General features: G+C 32.5%; 1 protein-coding gene across 3 annotated transcripts in view; it reads left to right on the top strand.

The window, feature by feature from the left end:
• Nucleotides 1–22,777, top strand: part of LOC111429390 (transcription factor kayak) — a 123,882-nt gene that overhangs the window by 96,213 nt on the left and 4,892 nt on the right. For 2 of the 3 annotated variants that reach the window (XM_023065289.2, XM_023065290.2), the window contains exons 2-3: nt 19,027–19,189; nt 19,247–19,560. In XM_023065289.2, the coding sequence (XP_022921057.1) occupies nt 19,027–19,189; nt 19,247–19,560 (477 nt within the window). Of the gene's footprint in view, nt 1–13,470; nt 14,057–19,026; nt 19,190–19,246; nt 19,561–22,777 lie in introns of those variants that run through there. The other variant, XM_023065291.2, reaches the window with a different exon arrangement.

Genomic DNA, 22,777 nt, shown 5'->3' with positions numbered 1-22,777 from the left:
GAGTCAGTGGGAGATATTGGAAAGTGTTGAGAACCATTTTAAGATATTTAAAGCTTATGAAAGTTTTAAAACGGATTTAGGAACAATTGCTAGTTACAGATAGCTATTTGGAATCTGTATTGAAAAGGTGTTTAAAGCAATTAAGTTTTACTGAGTCTAATCAAGTTTATTAACATCAATAGAGGTATATTAAGACATAAAAAAACTTTGTATTAATGTGCAATAATTGAGTATTTATTCTTGATTACAATTTCTCAATAACACTTTAAATGGTACTTTATTGTCAAAGTCATTGATAAAAGTCTAATATAATTTTCTTTAACACTCATATTATTAACTGGGTCAGAAGTAGTAAGAGTAGCTAAAGCACTTATAGGTCCACCAGGATAAAAATACACTCAGCTTCATCAACAACACTATTTTTGCTGTCAATGTTATTTTTAATTACAAATTCCTGGTAACAATAATTGAAAATTTTTGGATGATTTGATATCGGTGGACGTAAATATTTACTGATTTGTAATCGCACTCCACATCCTATGTTCTCAATTGAAATTTCTTAATAGCTTTGAAAGCTCTAATCATCATCAAATAACATTTATAACATTTATGTTATTAAATAAATACTAACAAATTTTGCCATGTACTTATATTTTTAGCAATGATCTTTTTTACTTTACACAACTAAATCCACCAGCCGCCAAAAGCCATCTATTCTTAACTTGTAACACACTGTATTTATTATTTGTATGCTTGTTGAAATATTGTAAGTGCCAAATTCATCAATGAACTTCACAAAAAAAATTACCACAACTCCACGTGTATCTAACATTTAAAATGATTGCGCAATAAAAAGGCCGCGTCTTTAACCATGACATCATACTCTACGATTAGATCTCGAATTACACTGCTCTCGATTAAAATCTATGACGAATATAATATAGATAGGTAAAAAAATGAAATTACAAATTGATACAAATTATTTTAATAGAATTAAAATGGACTGATTCGTTTTACCCATAGAGATCTATTTAGTTTCAAGGTTGAACAGGGGTCAGATGAGGGTCACTCGTGGAACGCTCGATGATGATGGTGACTCATCCACGCATCGGAAATGCCCCGCATACCTGTCGAGAACAACCAGGTTATACAATTTGGTCGTTGATGGTGTTGTATGCGCTTCTTTGGGTTTTAGTATTTTGTAGGGATGGATTTCTTTTTTTAATCTCTTTCGAACGATCTCTTTAAAGTGAGTGACAAAGACTTTTTGGGGTTTAAAATTTTCTTTTGAAGAGGTTTTAAGGATTTAAAGTTCTTTAAAAGAGTTGTTGGGTTGGAATTTATTTTAAACTTTTCGATCATTACATTAAATATTTGATTTGATTTTAATAATATGTTTTTCATTCACTAAATGTGTTTTAAAAACCCATTCGCTTCATTCAAAACCTCTCAATCATATCCAATAATATTACACCACTATGACTAATCGAAGAAACAACTTTCGGAGAATCGAGAGTATTAATAGTATAGTAATAGTATAATAGTAGGTGGTCAATCTCTCGATTCCGGCTTTTTTATATCTCCCATTCAGCTCGCGTTCAACATGTCGAGGATGTAGTGGAAGGTAAAGTCATCGCTAAAGAATTCGCAGCGACTGCTTTCTTTGCGGTACGTCCGATGACGAAGCCGTTTTGTGAACCAAAAGCGGCAAGAGCGGGATTAGGTCCGAGTAAAGTAGAAAGATCGCGACCTTCGCGACCGGCCTTCACAAAGACGACGACGGCGACTATGACGAGAAGGAAAGAGTTAAAAAGAGGAGGAGGAAGGAAATTGAAGTAACGGCTGTGGTGCCAACGCGAGCTCGACGCCGCTTCTTGGAATTGGTTGACGTCAACCAACGATTTACAATTCGCATAATCAATTTTCAAAAAATAAATATTCGAAGAAAAATCTTAACTATTATAGTAGTATTTTTTATATATATTCTTAATTTATAAAGTAAAGTGGATATTAAAAATTTTACTTTTTGGCCACCCACATATTTTATATTTTTTTCCTGTTGAAAGAAATTAAATGGATGGGGAATCCCTGAGAGTTAAGCGCCCTCACGCGTCGGTCATTATTCAGTCGACGGGAGTCTCACCAGACGGCGCCGTTTTAATTGCGACCGTTTCCGTTCGGAGGCGCTGGCGACAGCGGCGCTTACTCGATTGTGTTCGCGACGCGACGGCGACGCGTCGCCTGCTCTGATGAAGATAGCAAATCTCAATTTGTGACTACTTTCAAAGCTTTTGAATGCTAATTATGTATAAAGCTGTCTGGAGACTCTGGAGTCATTTCATTTCATATTTTAACAAATTCAATCTTAATCATAAAATATTATCACAAAGTTCTAGATTACTTATTACTCCATCTATCCCAAATGGTATTACATATCTCTTTACAATTTGTCCCTAATTATAATAATAATAATAAATTTGTTGCCATAATAAAAAAATACAAATTAAAGAAAATGTATATGTCGCAGGCAAATGGTTGTTTCAGGTAAATAGCTTTTCCTAGTCAGATACTATCTGCCTAGGCAAATAGTTTTATTCCAATTATTTCAGTCTAAATTCTATATTCCCTAGGCAAATAGCATATGGCTAAAATATTTTCAGGCATTTGTTTTAAACGAACCCAACCTCACAACAGCACTTCACAGTCTCTGTTTTCTGGACAAGGGATGTCAAAATGCCAGTGCCAGCCTTCGAAATTTCAGTGCAGTACAAAAAGGTGTACTTGTTTCAAAAATAAGATGATGTGCAATAGTAGATGCCATTCCAGCAACAATTGTCAAAACAAGTAAATGTTTGTTATTTAGTATATATCGTATTTGTATTTTTATTAAACTTAATAAAAGTATATGAAACTGTTATGCATTTTTTGAAAATGATACGCAAATAATTTGACACGTTTGATACTCATTAGTGACTTTAATTTAAGAAAAGTAGATTTGATAACGATAGGAACTACTGTATTTTATTGTGAACAGGTAGCTACTGTATATTGCATTGTTGTATCGAAAAAATGGTATTTGCCTAAAACAAGCTTAGACAGATACTATTTGTCTTGTCCAATAGTATTTGCCTTAACTTAGACATTTAATGATAACACTGTAACGAACTACTGTTTGCCTAGGCAGACAGTATCTGACTAGGAAAAAGCTATCTACCTGAAATAACCATTTGCCTGTGACATGTATATTTAACTACTTAATGTATAAATATAAGCAATAAATAAATAGAAATGGCAAGCTGCTACGTTAAACCTATGGTCACTAAAACAGTGCATAATATTAATTGCAAGAATAAGAGAGAAAGAGAAGTAAAAGAAGAAGAAGAGAAGAAAAGGAAGAAGAAGGAGAAGAAGAAGTTCTCAGGAAGATACTTGGAGAGCAAATAAATGACGTTTTAGATGATTTTTAAATGTCATAAAATGAGGAATATTACGAATCTCAGTAAGCAGACTATTCCAAAAGGTTATGGCCTGTACAGTAAACGATTTATGGTAAATCTCAGTACTATGGGTCGGGAACATAAAAAGATAATCTAACTGAGATCTAGTAGGTAAACCATGCGACGACAAGCGTTGAAATATACAGTGCAGATACCCTGGTGTTTGATTGTGAAGAACAGTATATAACATGGTCAATATACGAAACGATTTACGGTTCTGACAGCTTAATATATGTAAATAATTACGGTATGGGGTTATGTGTTGAGATCTCTCGAGATCAAAGATATACCGTATACAGTTGTTTTGAACACTTTGTAGTTTGTTTCGGAGTGTTACCGAAAGATCAGGATATACCGTGTCAGCATAATCTGTATGGGGGAAAATCAGAGAATAACAAAGATTACGATGGACCATGGGAGGAAAGAAGCAACGGAAACTTTTTAGCGAGTGAAAACAATGATAGACCTTTCTGCAGACGGATTGAATTTGAGATTTCCAGGATATTGTGGAATCAAAGTTTGCTGAATAATGTCACCGTCAAGCATTAAGTGAATAGGTGAAAAATCATTAAGCTTTGCCAGTAAAGGTCGACTGCCAAACGCAATTGCTTGAGTTTTAGCAGTATGTAATTTAAGGCCATAACGTTTAAACCAATCCAAAATATTAGAAAGATCATGATTAAGAAAATCATCAAAGGTCATCAGCATACACATGATAATTACAAGAAATGCAATGGGTGACGGCATTAATAAAAATTGAAAAGAGCAACCTAACACACTACCCTGTGGTACACCACATTTAATATCACAAGCAGACGAGAGTGCAGAATCAGCACGCACACACAAGGAACAACAGGAAAAGTAAGATTGAAGCCAAGATAAACATAAAGAGGTAAATCCAAGGGTAGGCAGTGATGCCAACAAGAGATCGTGATCAACCAAATCGAAGGCCTTGCTGAAATCAAGTAGTACAAGGATGGTAATACAATGTTTGTCGTTTATAATCTTAATAAGCGCTGTTGTTGTGCTATGACCTTTACGAAAACCCGATTAAAACTCGTTGTGCAAATTAAATTCTTGTGAATACTCTTTAACTTGTAAGTAAACAAGGTGCTCGAGAGCTTTGGATAGAACAGATAAAATGGAAATAGGGCGAAAATCATTTGAACTTGAAGGACTCTTAGATTTAGTTATAGTGACAACATGAGCAACCTTTTAGATTGAAGGGAATGAGGATTGTTCAATGAAGAAGTTAAAAGTATGAGTAATAGGAGTAAGAACAATATCCAATATAGGAAGAAGAAGTTTGAGACCAACTCCATCAGCTCCCACACTGGTAGACCTCGAGTGCTTCAAGGCATCGCGGATTTCAGATGCTGTGACCAGAACAAAGGAGAAAGAGGGTGATTTAGATGAGACAAGAATTTCAGTAATAGTAGTCATCCTAGTCTCACCACTAATGAGCAGAGGAGGGACAGCAAAAACTTTCGCCAATGAATTTCCAACGAAAGCAGCCCGAACAGAGGGAGACTCAACTGCCCGTATTGGAATTGGATAGTCTCCGGTAGAAATAAATTTTTTTGGCATTCCTACATTGGTGATTGCAACCTAAGATCCTATAGTTTTCACGATTAATAGTAGTTGGAATACGTTTAAATAATACCTTTGCTCGGTTACGCTCTCTCATCCATGATCTTATTTCATCACTTAACCAGGGTGCAGTCGAATGTCTCACCCTGCGTCGGCTGAGTGTGGCATGCTTGTCATAGAGATTGATAAGTTTAGAGTTGAAGTAGTCAATATCGGCCATTCGATAAAGCGGGAGTCAATGGATCTTTTGCACATCATACAACAGCAAATTGTTATCAATACGACCCAGGTCACGAACGGAAATAATGCGTTGCGAGGAAATATGTTGTCCCATCTGCACTGCACAATAAATTAGATCGTGATTAGAAAATTGAGGAGCAGGGAGCTGACCATGCGTAAGTATGCTACTCGGACAAGTCTTAATAGTAAGATCCAGAAGCGAATACGATGTATGTAGATGATGAGTTGGTTGTCAGGGCAGGATGAACAAATTTAATGAGGAAGCAATGAACGTGAGTCATTGTTCAGTATTGAAATCTGGAGAAAAGTGTTATAATTGAAAGAGTGCCTCTCAAAGGTTTCCTCCAATTGATCAAACTAGTTAACAAGAGGAGGATAATAAAAAACACCAAGTAATAACTTGTTGTAGGAGCTTTTCAGTTCCACAAGCATGAATTCAGCCCCCTGAACTGACCCATCGGAGGATTCGACAATCATAGCACACAGGCTGTCCCTGATAAATAAAGCCACTTCCCCACCTCGCGAAAACAGACGATCGTTTCGCATTATTCGAATTATGGTATACAAAACTTTGAAAACTACCTTATTGTTTTTGTAAAATTAGTAATTCAATTTGTAACTTAATTTAAACATACATTAATGAAAATTTTACACATTTAAACACAATTCAGTTGTTACAATGGCAGTTTGGTTGCACATACTAGAAACAGGTAAACGCCCTTCAACAATTTTATAGTTGTTGCCTCCTGCTGGTTGACTCCATGCAATTCTGCATCGTTTTCACAAGAATGCAGTTTTGCATTATCTTGTTGAACATAAATGTATGCGCTTTTGGGAACTTTTGGGATCTAATGGCTGGTAAAACGCTATCGATAATCATCTTTTTATATTCTGCTGCGTTAATTGACTCGATGTTTTTGGTCACCATTGTTCCTCTTGCCCGGTTCTTGCTGTTTCTTTTTGCAAGTTCTTTATAAACAAAAGGCCAGACTCCTAATTTGCCGTTGAAATACTGTTTTCTGGCACTGTCATAGCATGGACTAAAACTAGAACTAACACTATGTATGTACCTAGAACTAGCAACATTGGAGTTTAGCCGTCTTAAGAGACACACAGCTATTAGTCCGTTATATCGATGTTTTCCTGTATTTATAAAAACCTAATACAACTTGTTATTTATTTTTATCAATTTTAAAACGTTGATTTTTTTTTTCAAATATTAACAAATCAGTCTCTCAATCATTATTATTTTAGACACTTCCCCAGAGATAAAAAAAACCCGCTGATCATCTCATGATAAGTTAGAAAAAAATGTTTCCCTTCGCAACAATAAAAACACTTGGGTACAAAGTTAAATTGATTTTTATTTGTCCGGTGCTTATCAAAGTCCACAATAAAGTTTTGTTTGAAAAAGTGATTAAAACGTAACAATCTGAAGTCTTTCCTGACAGGAATAGTGCCGTTCAGGCCAAGTGTGTCTAGTGTTTTGGAACGATTCCAGGTCGCCCGACCGTCTTCCACAATGGAAAGTCCGACAGCTGGCCGAAAGTGGTCGGATTTCCACGTTATGAGGCGACCGAGATGTGTGTTACTCAACAGATTTTCCCTTTAGTTTTTGAAAAAGGTGCCAAATATATAGCGGAAATAGATGGGATAAAAACCGAGTTATAACGAGTGTGATGTATTTATAGACCCAGTTTAGTTGTAATTTTATTTTTTGCTTGTTTATAATATCAAGGTTAAATTTATTAAATACATCGATGGTATCTTTTTAGAAAAAATTGCGTACATATAAAAACAAGTTAAAAAAATCTATTAGGTTGTGAACTAATTATAATTGTTTTAGATAAGATAACTTTACGTGAGAAATTTTATTTCTATTCGCGAACGTTCGATATTTGTTTTTGATGATAAAAACTGATACTTAATTAAACATCGGTTTTATTCTAAGAACGCTAAGTTGTTTATGACATAAAATTGCGTTTCGTTCAGAATGAGTATAAATTTTATTTGGAATGTCTTCTTTATGTTCCCGTATAATTTTAAATTCATTGAGTTTTTTTCCTGGAATAAATAGGCAATTCAGTTATTATTAGGCAATACTTAGACACATATTTACAAATTTCACAACTAAAAAAAACCTGTTATTTAATCTATTAAGTAGATGGAAGAAATCAAAGCAGATTATTTGCAAAAACATCTTTTGTTTATGTATTCTATCTTTTGGTTGTACACACAATGTAGGAGGATCGCGAAAGAATTTAAAATTAAAGTATATTTTGTTAAAGCCCGTGGAAAGTTAGAAATAGCTAAACACAAATGTTCTCGAATTCCTCATAAATTTACATAGATAAAGTGAAATATTTTAGAAATTTTAATTGCTGTTCTTAGAAATTAACGTCAATTCATTCAAATTTTAATTCTATTGGAAACAAATAACTGTCTGTTAAGTTGATTACACACAATCACAATCTAGCAATTTAAAATTTGTGATCTTGATGTATCCTATAGTAATGTTTTCAGTGTGTGGACATCTGCTTTAAAGGCAAACATAAAATTGCAGCAAAATTTTAATCAAACCTTTTTGACATATTGGGACACATTCTTCTTTTAGAGAAATCAAAAAGCCTTTCGTCAACTTCTTCTCTTTCTGTTAATAATCAGCTATTAGTGAAAATGTTGCATTTCCCATAAGGAAATGTTAATACCAATTTTTATGTTTCAAATTTGTAGTCTTCTCTAAAACGCTTTCTTTTTGTCCAAAAGTACTTCTCAACTTGACGACAACCACCTCAGTGTGTAAAACAGATCTCTATCTAGTGAATACATGTTGATACTAATCTCTACAGGTCTTGTTTAATCAAGTTTACCAGCTGAACAACTCCATCTAAAACTGCTTTAACTTTTTCCCAATACTTTTGTCATCACAAACTCCTTATGAAGAGCAGTGAGTTACGTTAACATTTATAATGATAACAAAGCCTATATTTCTATGATAAGAGCGTGAACTATATTATAACTTACTTTTTTCAAGATCTTTGCATAGAGGCGAAATAAGTGACTCACTTAAAGTAGGGGTTTTCATAATTTTTTTAGTATGAGTTCTGAGACTTGATAAGAAGCGATTGGAGCTTTATCGGAAACACTCATCATACGTTTGAATTCACTGTTTAGACAATCCTTTGAAATAAATTACAAGTTTATCTAGTATATTTGTCAGTTTATCCACCTACTCAACAAAGCAAAAGATGATTTTCACTTCTAGTGCACAAACTTGTGGAAAGGACCGCCTTAATCTATTACAACTGTTAGCTAATAACATAAAATTGAGTTTCCTCTATGTATCAAATAAACGTATTAACCTAACTAAGAAAAAGTAAGGTTAAGTGTAGCCAGAATCGTCCAGATAAGATACTGGTTTTTTATTTCGGTAAGTGTTTGATAGATTAACCCAATTTATTAGGTTAAAACTGAAATAGGATTCTTTAGCGGTATATCATTAATAGACCCTCAAATAATGGACAATAAAATATAATCAGCATCGTAAATACGGTTATGATTCATTTATTAAAAAGTTCGAGTTAATATTCGAGTTTTTCTAAATTAATGGTACTAAATTTTTATCGGATGGTCGTTATGTCTTCAGCTTGTATTTTTATTATGATTATATATTTCATGGTGTTAAATCTGGCTCCAGATTCACAATATCTTCATTTGATTGTGATAGGAACTGTCAATTTTGTATGGCGAAATTGTGGGCTCATCATGTAAAGTAACAAAAATTCTTGTTTATATTTTATAAATTATTTTATTCGTTGATAAATGGTCCTTCTGCAAAAGAGTTGACGATGTACATAAACAACCCAAATAATCTGCAAGAAGACAGCAATCACCTTCAATTTATGAAATTCATTTTTTTAGAAATTATATGTGGGTAACTCTGTATTACTTCTGTATCACATCTACAATAATTATATAGCTACATCGACGAACATCAATGATATTATCAGTCGTTGGCTTGAACTTTATGGTATATTACGTCGCTGATAGTGTATTATAGTAAGGCAAGCAATACCGAAGTATGTATATAAAGACGTTGCTCAGGTTCTAAACTTACTTTTCATTTGGAAGTATTGATTCAGATTAGGTTTCAAAGTAAACAGTAGGGCTGCTTGTAGTATTGAGACTACTAGCGTATGTAATTGGTATTACCTTGGTAAGTGGCTGTTCAATTGAAATGGTATACTTATGATTTTATTGTCACGTTTTATCTTAGATACATTTTGATTTCATATGGCATTGTAATTATAGGAGAATCCAGTATTGCCTTTATGATTGCCTACATTAATTAGGTATACTCAGGGCTATTTGTAATAGAAAGTTTTTTCAATAGACATACAGGGATGTGGAAAATTGTGCTGTAGTGTATCCTATTTCAGGAATTTGTGGATCATCTATACATAACTATATTATTTATTCTGCTGCCGTTGCTCATTTAATGTTGATTTATTTAAATCCCAATTTCTTAGTGTAGTATAGATACCAAAATTTTTTTTACTATTACGGTCGCATTCAGGCGAAAATTTATTTTCTTAATATATTGTGTCCGTTTTTATGGACACAATATATAATTTCATCTTATGATTTAAGATGCAACTACAACCGCTAGTTTATTTAAAGGTCACTTATTAATGTGATAATGCAAGAAGACTCATGGAGACATTCTTAGAATTTGGCTTTGATTATTCCCATTAATTACAAGAAGCGAAAATGTATTATTCATTTTCGGACTGCTTTCTACATCTTGCGCAAGGAATTAATTCAAATGAAGCAACAGGTATCTTGCTCATTCTTTGGTGGTCCAGCATATAAATTGATAATAATGTGTCTTTAATTTGACTTAAACTTGCTAAAACAGAATCATCTTTATGAAATAAATGTTTAAAATAAATTCTTCATATATTGCATTATATGTATGTAACATTTTATGTATGTTTATCAGTTTTTTCGCTGTGGTTAATCCAAACTTTAGTCCAAAAGTTGATATAAACCTTTCTATTTTAATTCACTATCTTTCTGCTAAATTTTATCAACATTTGATAGGATGGGGTAGGATATGTTGCAATTGTAAGAGATTAACACCATAAACTATATAGTCTAAAGACGTTATAGTGCATCAGTGAATTAATCATAAAGTTAGTTTTCCTTTTCCAGATTGTTTAATTATATTTCTTCCTGAAAAACTTTTCTTTAGATCTATGCTGCTTTTCTTTGTGTCTTTCGCAAGTTTGAAAACTAAGTGTTCAAATAAGAAGCTGAACTGGTTGGCTACGAAGTCTAGAAATACATTCATAATTACTTCTAGATATTTTCTGAGCAAACACTGACATTATTAATTAAGAGGCTTTAACACTGTCTATATAAGATGGAGTCTGCTAAGTAGTAATTTGTAAACATCATGAAAAGGTTAGGCTTTTTGTTCCATCTTAATTCTTGCTGGTTAAATCACATTTTCTTCCACTTCCCTCACCAATTTCGTTTCTTAATTCTTTGCCTTCCAATTTTACTTCAAGACAGAGATAAATTTTGCGTTGTGAAGTTGTCGGTGCTGTTACCAATGGAAAATCAACTGCTCATTTTGGTGTTAATCAAATCATACAATCCTGCTCCGAAATATTATCTCTCCTTGAGCTGTTTAGATGTTGTCTGTTATATGTTTTCGTGAAAAATTGTGGTCGGTTTACAAGAATAAGGCCATACATAGTTTTATACCTCATCTCATCTCATCTTCATTAATCACGTCTTACACAATTATATTTATCTTGTTGTTGAATAATTTACGAACTATCAGTAATTGTTATTTTACAATTTTCTGAGGATGAGGTATCATAAATCAGCAGAATCTTATTGTTTCAACTCCAGTGTAATACACGTAGCTTCCAGAGTTCATTGACGTTAATAGACGTTTGGAAATACAGTTGAAGGGTTAAGTCTATCCCTGGATACCTCTTCGACTTTAACTAATTTGAAATATTTTGCAGCAATGAATGTTTTCTTTACAGCTTACCTATGTTCCACAGCAATGATGTTTTCTACTTTCTATAGTAGCACAAGAATCGTGCTAAATACTTCACTTTTATGGTTATTATTAAATTCATTGATTACAACAAATTTTGTTGTTTATGTTTGACGCTCTAAATCGTAGCATCTCGGCTGCAAATGACCTTGACTCATCCGCACCAAACAAAATCAAATTTTATCGTATTTTCGTCCTTCCCATAAGAAATCAGTATACAATTAACTATTTTCCAAGTTTTTTTTATAAACATAAATTTAGAAAAAGGTCGCATTTCACAAAAATAACCTTCGAGGACTACTTTAGTTTTGAGATTTTAATTCAAGATTACGAAAATTCATAAACATACCTAATGATTTAGTAGAAGATAAATTCTATTATTGTAATGGCCATTTAAAAAAAAAACTAGGTTAGAATTAGCACATTTTTTTTTCTATTCTGTTTTTTTCTAACTACTCAAGGCAACTTGCATTAATTTAATCCAAAACTTTATAGCCTAAAGACGTTATTGTACTTCTAGTGCATCAGTGAATTAATCATAAAGTTAGTTTTCCTTTTCCAGATTCAAAATCTGTTTAATTATATTTCTTCCTGAAAAACTTTTCTTTAGATCTATGCTGCTATTTCTTAGTCTCTTTCGCAGGTTTGAAAACTAAGTGTTCAAATAAGAAGCTGAACTGGTTGGCTACGAAGTCTAGAAATACATTCATAATTACTTCTAGATATTTTCTGAGCAAACACTGACATTATTAATTAAGAGGATTTAACACTGTCTATATAAGATGGAGTCTGCTAAGTAGTAATTTGTGAACATCATGAAAAGGTTAGGCTTTTTGTTCCATCTTAATTCTTGCTGGTTAAATCCCATTTTCTTCCACTTCCCTCACCAATTTCGTTTCTTAATTCTTTGCCTTCCAATTTTACTTCAAGACAGAGATAAATTTTGCGTTGTGAGGTTGTCGGTACTGTTACCAATGGAAAATCAACTGCTCATTTTGGTATTAATCAAATCATACAATCCTGCTCCAAAATATTATCTCTCCTTGAGCTGTTGAAGAAGAATAAGGTCATACATAGTTGTATAGCTCATCTCATCAGTGTCTCATCTTCGTTAATCACGTCTTACACATTTATATTTATCTTGTTGTTGAATAATTTACGAACTATATTTATCTTGTTGTTGAATAATTTACGAACAATCAGTAATTGTTATTTTACAATTTTCTGAGGATGAGGTATCATAAATCAGCAGAATCTTATTGTTTCAACTCCAGTGTAATACACGTAGCTTCCAGAGTTCATTGACGTTAAAAGACGTTTTGCAAATACAGTTGAAGGGTTAAGTCTATTCCTGGATAACTCTTCGACTTTAACTAATTTGAAATATTTTACAGCAATGAATGTTTTCTTTACAGCTTAGCTATGTTCCACAGCAATGATGTTTTCTATTTTCTATAGTAGCACAAGAATCGTGCTAAATACTTCACTTTGGAGAATATGGTTATTATTAAATTCATTGATTACAACAAATTTTTTGTTTATGTTTGACGCTCTAAATCGTAGCATCTCGGTTGCAAATGACCTTGACTCATCCGCAACAAGCAAAATCAAATTTTATCGTATTTTCGTCCTTCCCATAAGAAATCAGTATACAATTAACTATTTTCCAAGTTTTTTTTACAAACACAAATTTAGAAAAAGGTCGCATTTCACAAAAATAACCTTCGAGGACTACTTTAGTTTTGAGATTTTTATTCAAGATTACGAAAATTCATAAACATACCTAATGATTTAGCAGAAGATAAATTCTATTATTGTAATGGCCATTCTGAAAACAAAAACTAGGTTAGAATTAGCACATTTCTATTTTTTTTTTTTTATTCTGTGTTTTTTCTAACTACTCAAGGCAACTTGCATTAATTTAATCTAAAACGAATTTGGCTTGATGCGTACAGGCGGTAGTAGGAAAACAATAAAAACAGCGTACGTTATAAATAAACGATCCGAGGCGGGTGCGCGGAAAACGGGGGGAAACGTAAAGTCCCAACTTAACACACACACACTAACGTAAAAGCCAAAGATGAGATAGAGTGAGAAAGACGTTCAAAAAAGACGCTCGCTTTTGGCGTCGTCTCCGTCGCTGCCGCCGTCGTCGTCGTAGTTGCGAACTTTAAAGTGTTACCTCGACGCTAAATAAAGACCGGCGGTGGGCGCTCATTCCGCGACTCGCAGTGTTCGGCATCGGAGATCGCGCCGTCGGAGAAAAGAATACCGACCACCGCGAAAAATTATTTTGCCGCGAAAATTCTTAAATATCACCGTACGGCTTGCAAAAAAAAAACTCAAAACTTTTAACCCCGAAGAAGACTTACAAGAAGAACTCTACGACGACGTCCCGACGCTCAGCACCGCGAGCTTGACCACAAAACTAAACGAACGAACGAACCTTTTTTTTTAACGAAGAAGAGGACTCGAACGACCCTTAAAATAAAGAATTAACAAAAACTTATTAATATCCACGACCTTCGACCCTTCTTTTCAAAGTCACAACGTGAATTGTCACCGAACCACCGACCAAATGAAAAGCGAAATGGCCTTCATGGACCAGATCGAGATCGCCAACTTTCTGGCGCAAGAACTGTTTTACCAACAGGTAGCGTTGGAGGACGTCGTTGAATTAATTTTGCATGCGATCAACAAAATCGACTCCACACCATTTCTATTATTAATAATTGTCGCAACGTTTGTTTTATTTGGACGTTTATTCTGTGCCTGTCTGTCTGGTTTGAACGAGTTTACGTTTTGTGTGTGTATGTGTACGGTTTTAATTGGCTCCTTTAATAATCGGATAATTATGGCTTTAATAAGCCCCTGCTACTCTAATTCATGTAATCGTCCTGCCAGAAATTAACGTCAACCTTTTATTACGTCACATTAGTTACATCTCTCCCACCTTTTACTAAAACCTATTTATGACCTATTTGGATCTGTGAAAATGTGTTTTTGGCGACTGCCACCAACCATATATGGGTTGGACTGTAATTTTGAATGTTTAAAAACCACTTTATGATTTTTTTTTATGTAGAGATAAATTAATCATATTAAAAAATCCTTTATGTATTTATTATTATTGGATAATACATAGTGATATTTATGGTATAACAATTTAATACAAAAATTATGCTATTAACCATTTACAATATATAACTATGACAACAATCTTTTTATTGAAGCTGCAAATCTTATATTTTATTACAAATGTGAAAATAGTACTGAAAATGTGCACATTTACCGGTAAATGTAGAATATAGATATAGACAAGTCAATAACGATTAAGTCTAGTGTCCACGTCGATTCTAGGCGTGAGGATACGTTGACTAGTCTATTTTTAACTCTCTAATAGAGAAATGTGCATGTTTTCCGACTATGCATATTTGTCGTAACATTTACATTTTTTAAGCAAATATTTTGAACATTAAAACCGGTTGCTAAAATATTTATTTTTTTCTTTCGCAAAAATGAGCTTTTCTACTGGGATACCTTTGAAAGATTTTTAAGGTGCTATGCAAAAAGATATATCCATTATCATTATAGTCTATTATCATGTATCTCTTCTAAACAATGGTGGTGACTCTTATTACCTACACTTCCTCGATTATCTTTCCCTAAAATACTGCTTATTCCTATGTGTTAGTACCACATTATTTGAACGATCTAGCTGTAAGTGTGCATGCTAAAAAGTTCATCTTTAGTGTATGTAATTCGTACTTAGCCTGAATGCAACATTTCTTCTGCTAACTCTTTCTTTTCTTGTGTCACTTTTCCAGTGTACATTTTATCGAATTTATGTAGCCAGAAGTATCGCTAAGATATATAATTTTTAGATGAAATCTTAGTTCCATCAACTGCTAGAATTTAATTACATCTTGATAAATTTTCTTTACAAATAATAAAGCTAGCAGAAAGGTCAATCAAAAAATAGTAATAAATCAAGATAAAGATCATCATCCCAGATACTTTTTAGCATTATCTCTAATATTTTTTATTATCGTTCCTGAGATTCCTAAACGTTGTGTCCGGCTTCTCTCAACATCATTCTTGATATCTCTTAACATATCCTTAGCATGTATCAAGATGCTTTTAACATCTTCTCATCGTTCTCGGAACTCATCCTACACATTCTTCTCAATACCGTGCCAGCTTCCATTAACACATCATATGATGTGTATCATCATGTATTAGCAATATGTATGATATCATTCGACATCGTACCTACTATTCTGCAACTTCGTACATGATCTTTCTTGATGTTGTTATAGCATTTCTCAACATCGTTCTTGATATTACTCAATTCTTCAATATCATTCTTGACATCTCCTAATATAATTCCTGGTATTTCTTGACATAATACCTGATATCTCTTAACAATATCCCTAATATCTCAACATTACCCGACATATCTCAATACCATTGCTGATATTCTCTGGTCTTCGTCGACATTGTCTTCTACGACATCCTTCATTATTAGTCCTTGACATCTCTCAATACAGCTCCGGTTTAGTACAATATATTCTCCATTATTTATCATCATCTTCTTTGATTCTAAAAATTCTAATTTTTTTTCTAAAAAGTTAACTCTGTTAATGTTTCTGTTCTCACTCAATATCGTCTCCAATCATCTATTCGTGTTACTCAATATCCTACCTTCATTCTCCAACATAACATAATACTAACTACATAATAACATAATACTAATAATACTAATACTAATAACATAATTCCCATTCCTGTTCTTTCTTTCTTAGTACTTCTATAATATGGCTTTTTTCGCATTCACTTTCTTAATACGATAAACATCCCTTAGAGACTCCTCCTCTACAACAGTTCTATTATACCTTGCTCTTCTAATATCAGTGTCGTATCCTGCTCAATAACATCTTTCTATACTGTTTTGGGCTACCTCAACATCGCTGAATATTATTTCTATTACATTCCAATGTTGTTGACTTCTTCAATATCCCCCATCATCATCTATCGATATTCCTGACATATCTAAACATCTTTATAGCATTGTCGGATATCATCCTAATATCATCAATATCGTTACTGGTATTTCTAATTATAATCTCGGGTATCTCTTTATAGTGTAGTCAGCAGGAAGCTATTTTAGCCATTTTTTATGTTTCCTTATATTTCTTCTCCTGCTCTTCAATACAGCTTACAATTAGATTTTAGATACTAACCTCATTCCTGTTCTTTCTTTCTTATTACTTCTATGATATGGCTTTTTCGCTTTCACTTTCTTAATACGATAAACATCCCTTAGAGACTCCCACTTCACAACAGTTCTATTATACCTTGCTTTTTTAATATCAGTGTCGTATCCTGCTCAATAACATCTTTCAATACTGTTTTGGGCTACCTCAACATCGCTGAATATTAGTTCTATTACATTCCAATGTTGTTGACTTCAATATACTCCTCCATCATCTATTGATATTCTTGACATATCTAAACATCTTTATGGCATTGTCGGATATCATCCTAATATCATCAACATCGTTACTGGTATTTATAAATATAATCTTGGATATCTTTTTATAGTGTAGTCAGCAGGAAGCTATTTTAGCCATTTTCTATGTTTCCTTATAATTCTTTTTCTGCTCTTCAATACAGCTCAGATTTTTGATACCAACCCCATTCCTGTTCTTTCTTTCTTATTACTTCTATGATACGGCTTTTTTCGCATTTACTTTTTTCCACGACAGTTCTATTACACCTTGCTCTTTTAATATCAGTGTCGTATCCTGCTTAATAACTTTTCCTTCTACATCTTTGCTGTAATAATGGTAATATATATCTATATTTAAATCGATCTTTCAACTTGTTCAACTATCTATTCTTACTATCAGCTCCCAATGTACTTCTCCTGTTTTTATGTGGTGTATTGTTCCCCCAACTCCTCCATTTTCTTTTCAGACATCGAGATCCCCACTAGCAATATCTTCATGCTGCTATGGAGATTGACCCGATTAGGATTTATGGACTAATCGAGTGATTTCAAAGTGAGTCAAACAAAAATGGTTGAAGAGCTCCACTCTAACATTTTATTATCTTTGCCCATCAGCTATCAATATTGTTTTTGATCTCACTAAACATCATAAATTATACATCCCCTCATTATTGAATGTCATGGTTGGGTCGCAATATCACCTGTGTCTAAATATAATCTCTGAATATCGTTCTAATTTTTGCCATGGAAACTATAGGAAATTAAAGAAATAACTATTTTGCAGTTTTAAAAGGAGAATTCATTTTTTTGTTGAAAAAATTAAATTTTTATGAATCTTGGTTTCTTTTTAAGTAATTCTAAGCGCAATATAACTTAAAATTGCAAAACATCAATCTTTTGAGTGTCTAACATTAAATATTTTCTTTCGTTGAAAAAAGAATTTAAATAATATTCTTTTAGATTATGGAAAAAGAAGATGTGTTTATTTTGATAAAAATAAAAACATTTAAAAAAATGTGTAAATTTATAATCAGAAACTTAACCTAGAATCAGAAAATGGTCATATCTTTTGACCTAAATAAATTCGTGAGGAGATAAGACTGTCAATTAATTAATAATTATTTTGTCAAAATTTCAAGTTTTTCTCCCCAATAAAAATCCTAAGTACAAAAGCAAAAAGTATCATTTATACAAATCAAAACAGAATGATTTTTAAATTTCTTTATTACTAATATTTAGTCTATATCGTATTTACATAACATTATTATTAACGTTTATAACTTTCAAAGTAAAATCGTATACACAAATATTTAACAATATTTCAAGTCTCTTTGAAGTATTTCAGTGAAAAGTAAATGATCTCATTTTTAGTTTTAACTCTCCCCTTTTATTTTTACGTCTTGAAAGAAGTCTTAAAATCTTTTAAAATGTCTTTAAAAAACCGTTCGATGTGTAAATTAATGTTGTAAACTGTGGTGAGAATGACGTGGAAATTTAAGACACCTTTTTATAAAAAAAACTAAGACGTAAAAGCCCCCAACCAATCTTGTACGTTACAGCGGTTAATTATTCCAATTTGCAAATTGGAAAAGTATAAAAAAAGAAAAACCAGTATTCATCGGAGACGTTTAGCCCACCTAATAAACACACACCTTTGTTTACTGGAGGTTTTTTTAACGGTTTATCGCGGTTTCGCGTAAATACTCCATCCTTCACGCGCTATTTTCTTTAATACCCTTTTTTATTTCAATTTAACATCGCGACTTAATTTAGATTTACCACTTAAATGTAACTTCTTATACTTCGACAATTTTCTTGTTTCATTTTTGTATTTCTGATTTATTAATGTGGTTATATTTAGGTCTGACATAATTTTTGGCTACAATCTCTACATTATCTAATTTTAAAAATAAAAGTTGCTGTTTTTTTTTTGATTTTTTTTTAAGGGAGAGGGGAAATTTTGATGTCGAAACTTCTCGGTATATTTTTTTAACATTATCGCCGAATACCATTAATACCTCTATTTGTTTGTTATCTTATCGACCGATACCGTTCCATTTTCGCAACCGAAACAAACGGTTTTTTCACGTCTCCTCTTTTCGTTTTTACAGTTTCTCAACTTCGAAGGATATTCTGGCGTTCCGACCAGGACCACGCCGACCCTGACACCCACGACCCTCAGGAACATCGAGCAAACTTTCATCGAACTGCAATCGGAAACTGAAAGCCACGAAAACGAAGCTGGATTTGTACCTCCTCTTGTTCACTCAATCGGTAAATTTTATTATTGTTGATTAATTTTATATATTAATTAAAAAAACATTTTTTTAGGGAACAATCAATATATACCGGCCTCCGAAGCTGATATTTACAACAAGTCAAACTTGTGGCAACAATCTTTATCTCAATCGAGCTCAGATTCGAGCACGAGACCTACACCACCAGTTACCCCAAAGAACGGCATCATAACTAATAACGCGCCAGCCCCTCAAAGTAGACGAAACATGGGTGGTCGTAAACCAGCGAAAGAACTTCACCTTTCTCCCGAAGAGGAGGAACGAAGAAGAATTCGACGAGAAAGAAATAAAGCAGCTGCAGCTCGATGCAGAAAACGCAGGGTCGATCATACAAATCAATTAGTAGAGGTAAATATTGAGTATTTATTATTGTGTGAAATTTAAAATTTCTTCAAGTTATTGTGGTTACTTACATCTTTTATTTTTTTGTTTTTAACGAGTTTTATTATTGTGTTTATTACTTGAATTTAGTTATGGTTTTTATCATATAATTCTGTTCGTCGTGTATTTTCATTACAACGTGTGGTTTGCGTTCAGTCCATCCTTTCTATTTATAAGCGCTGATCTATGTTTCAAAACGTTAACTTAATTGAAGTCTAATAAGAGAAAGTTAATTTTCAAGAAACTCTATATTTATATTGAATCATTTTATTTAATTATCAATTAATTAATCATTAATTATATCATTTCATATCCATTTTTATTATTAAGGTTTTGTTATTAATTTGTATTTGTCGGGGCGGTCAACTTGTTTCATCACGGTTTTGCTTCAAACTATTTAATAAAATGCCGAAGATACAAGAGCCATTAGATTTATTTTCACACAATGAAATATTTAATTAATATGATGACGATTATGAGCTTGTTACATTTGATGGCGGTTAATTATAATGTTGATCATTTATATTTTTGTAGTATTTTGGAGAATTTGAATTAAACTCCTATTTATTATTTCCATTGAAATGTTTCCACTTGAATCTTCATTCATCATTGTAGTTTGTAAAATAGTTGTGACTAGATTTCACTTGACTTTAAGAGCATTACATGAAAGCGTAATAATTTACAATTGCTAAGTTGCATTTAGAAAACTAACCACGCTGAACTTTATTTTTATGGCTATCTTTTGATATTGAAGTCTTGAGAGATATTTTGGACGAATATTCGAAAATGTTGTTTTGTTAGTCGTCTTGTTGAACGACGTGAGGTTGCTTAATTATCATATAACTGAGTTGATCTGATGGATGGCTCGCTTGGAAAAATATCACATTCAAAACGAAATCTTGTGCCAAAATGAAGCAAACGTTTGATATCCAAGTCAATCTTAAGAAAATGTAGTTGTTTAGACAATGCCAGAAAAATACGTTTACCTTTGCTAGAGATGTTGGTTTTTATACTAAATGCAACTTAAATTTATGCTTAGTGCATAACTGCTTCACATTGTATTACACAAGAAAATATCAAATCTTGTGCCTTCTTTGCAGTTGTTTTTCTAGTAACTTACTCTCTAATTGTTGGAGGAAATGGTGATGAGGTGGAATACTTCAATAATAACAATTTACACCGCGATCGGCAGTTCATCTATATATATTATTTGGCATCTGGTGCCATTGGTAGCACCATCATAGATAACTAAAATATTTAAAAAGTTTGCCTTACTTTCGATACGCAAAGATTCTTGAAACGTTTCAACCCTGTCATCTTTCAAAACTTGCCTTACACATTTCCTGTTCTCCCGTCAAATTGCGATCTTATAATAATCTACTTCCTTTTCTTCTGAGCTTCTTCTTTTCTACTTTCTTTCCTATTTTCCTTATTCACCTTCTTTCTCTTCTGCTTTGTTATTCTGAGCGTTTCTTACACTTTTCTTCTCTCCTTTTTGTTGTTTTTTGTTGTTTATTTTGTTTTTTTTTCTTTTTCTCTTTTTGGTTTTAATTACAAGGCCGCGTTAACTATTTACTACTCTGTATACCTAGTGGTATCATTGTAAAATAGTTTATTAGGTTGAAATTGAAGTTAATATCCATTATACCAGTTTGTTTAACGTGATAGAAAAAAATTTCGAATTTGGTGTACTTTTACTGGTTTATTTATATTTTTGTTGTCTAACTAGTTTCGGCAAAAAGCCATCATCAGAGACAACTACAAGAATTAACAATTTTTAATTAATAAGTGAAATTTGAATATATGAATTAACAATAAAAGCGGCCAATCCCCCTTTTCCTTTTTCGAACCCCAATCCTTTTACACCTCTTCCTATTTTATATTTTAAAGTTCCCATTTCAAATTCCAACATCCTTATTAACCCCACTATAATAGTTCATAACTATGAAATATTATACAAAAATCATAAAAAATTTTTAATTACATTTAGTTACAGAAAACTTATTTTCATGTTAGTCCTTGATAGTTTGATTTAAATGAGTTGTCAAAATATTTTCCAGTTTGAATTCAAAATTAAAATACGTCACCAAATATTTTTGTACATGCGCATTATATATTGTTCTCTTACGAAGAAGAAAAAAGAAAAACCTGAACTCAGACCATCTTGTAACATCTACCACAAAAGATGTCCATGCGGAGTTAAATCTTTAAAGATTTGTAAAAATTTTTACGTTTATTTTAAGTAAATTTTGTGACAATAATAATTTTAATTTGTTCACCGCTTTATGTTTTCGATGCTAATTTCCTGTAAAATTCATTGACTTGTAAGTATTTTTAAAAAACTTTATTTTTATTATTCAAATTTCACTTATTAATTAAAAATTGTTAATTCTTGTAGTTGTCTCTGATGATGGCTTTTTGCCGAAACTAGTTAGACAACAAAAATATGAATAAACCAGTAAAAGTACAACAAAATTCGAAAATTTTTTCTATCACGTTAAAATAGTTTAGACTGGGTCGATTGGAAGATATCGTCTGTGGCGATAAATCGTTCCGTTTGTTAGAATTGAATTTATGATTTGTTTTCCACTGTCATTGTTATATAATCATTATTTATTTTTGTTTATTATCACTACTGCTAATATAGGATAATTATAATAATGTACAATTTTCCTTTGTTTTTTTTTCTTTTATGGCAATAAAATTTGTTTATTATTATTATTCTTAAGGGGGGAGATACACTTAGATGAGCAAAAATAAATGCATTATCAAGATGTGTTTTAAGATGCAATTAATTTCCTACATTTAGCTCAATCGCCACTTTTCGCTGTTGCCTTATACTATAAAAATATACACTCACATTCTCCAAAACGTTCTAAAATGGGCGACAAATTGTTAAATGGTCGTCTTGGGGTAGGTTATGGAGTGAGTTGTTTCGTTTTGGACATAAACCACTCGTGCCATAAAGTTTCTCTTTCCTCATAAAATGAACTTTCTCATCGCCAAGTTTTCTTTCGGTGTTTTTCTAGCTTCTACGTAGCTGTAATACAAGCAGACATTTTAACTGTTTTCAAGCCGGAATATAGATGCTTTGGGTTGGGTGTGGTTCCCAAAACATCTGATTAGTAAGTTGTCTTCAGATAGATCTTCATAAATTACCAATACATGTTTTACGAAAACATGT

Source organism: Onthophagus taurus, chromosome 7, assembly GCF_036711975.1.
Source record: "Onthophagus taurus isolate NC chromosome 7, IU_Otau_3.0, whole genome shotgun sequence".
Taxonomy (NCBI): Eukaryota; Metazoa; Arthropoda; class Insecta; order Coleoptera; family Scarabaeidae; genus Onthophagus; species Onthophagus taurus.
This window is presented reverse-complemented; position numbering and strand designations above follow the sequence as displayed.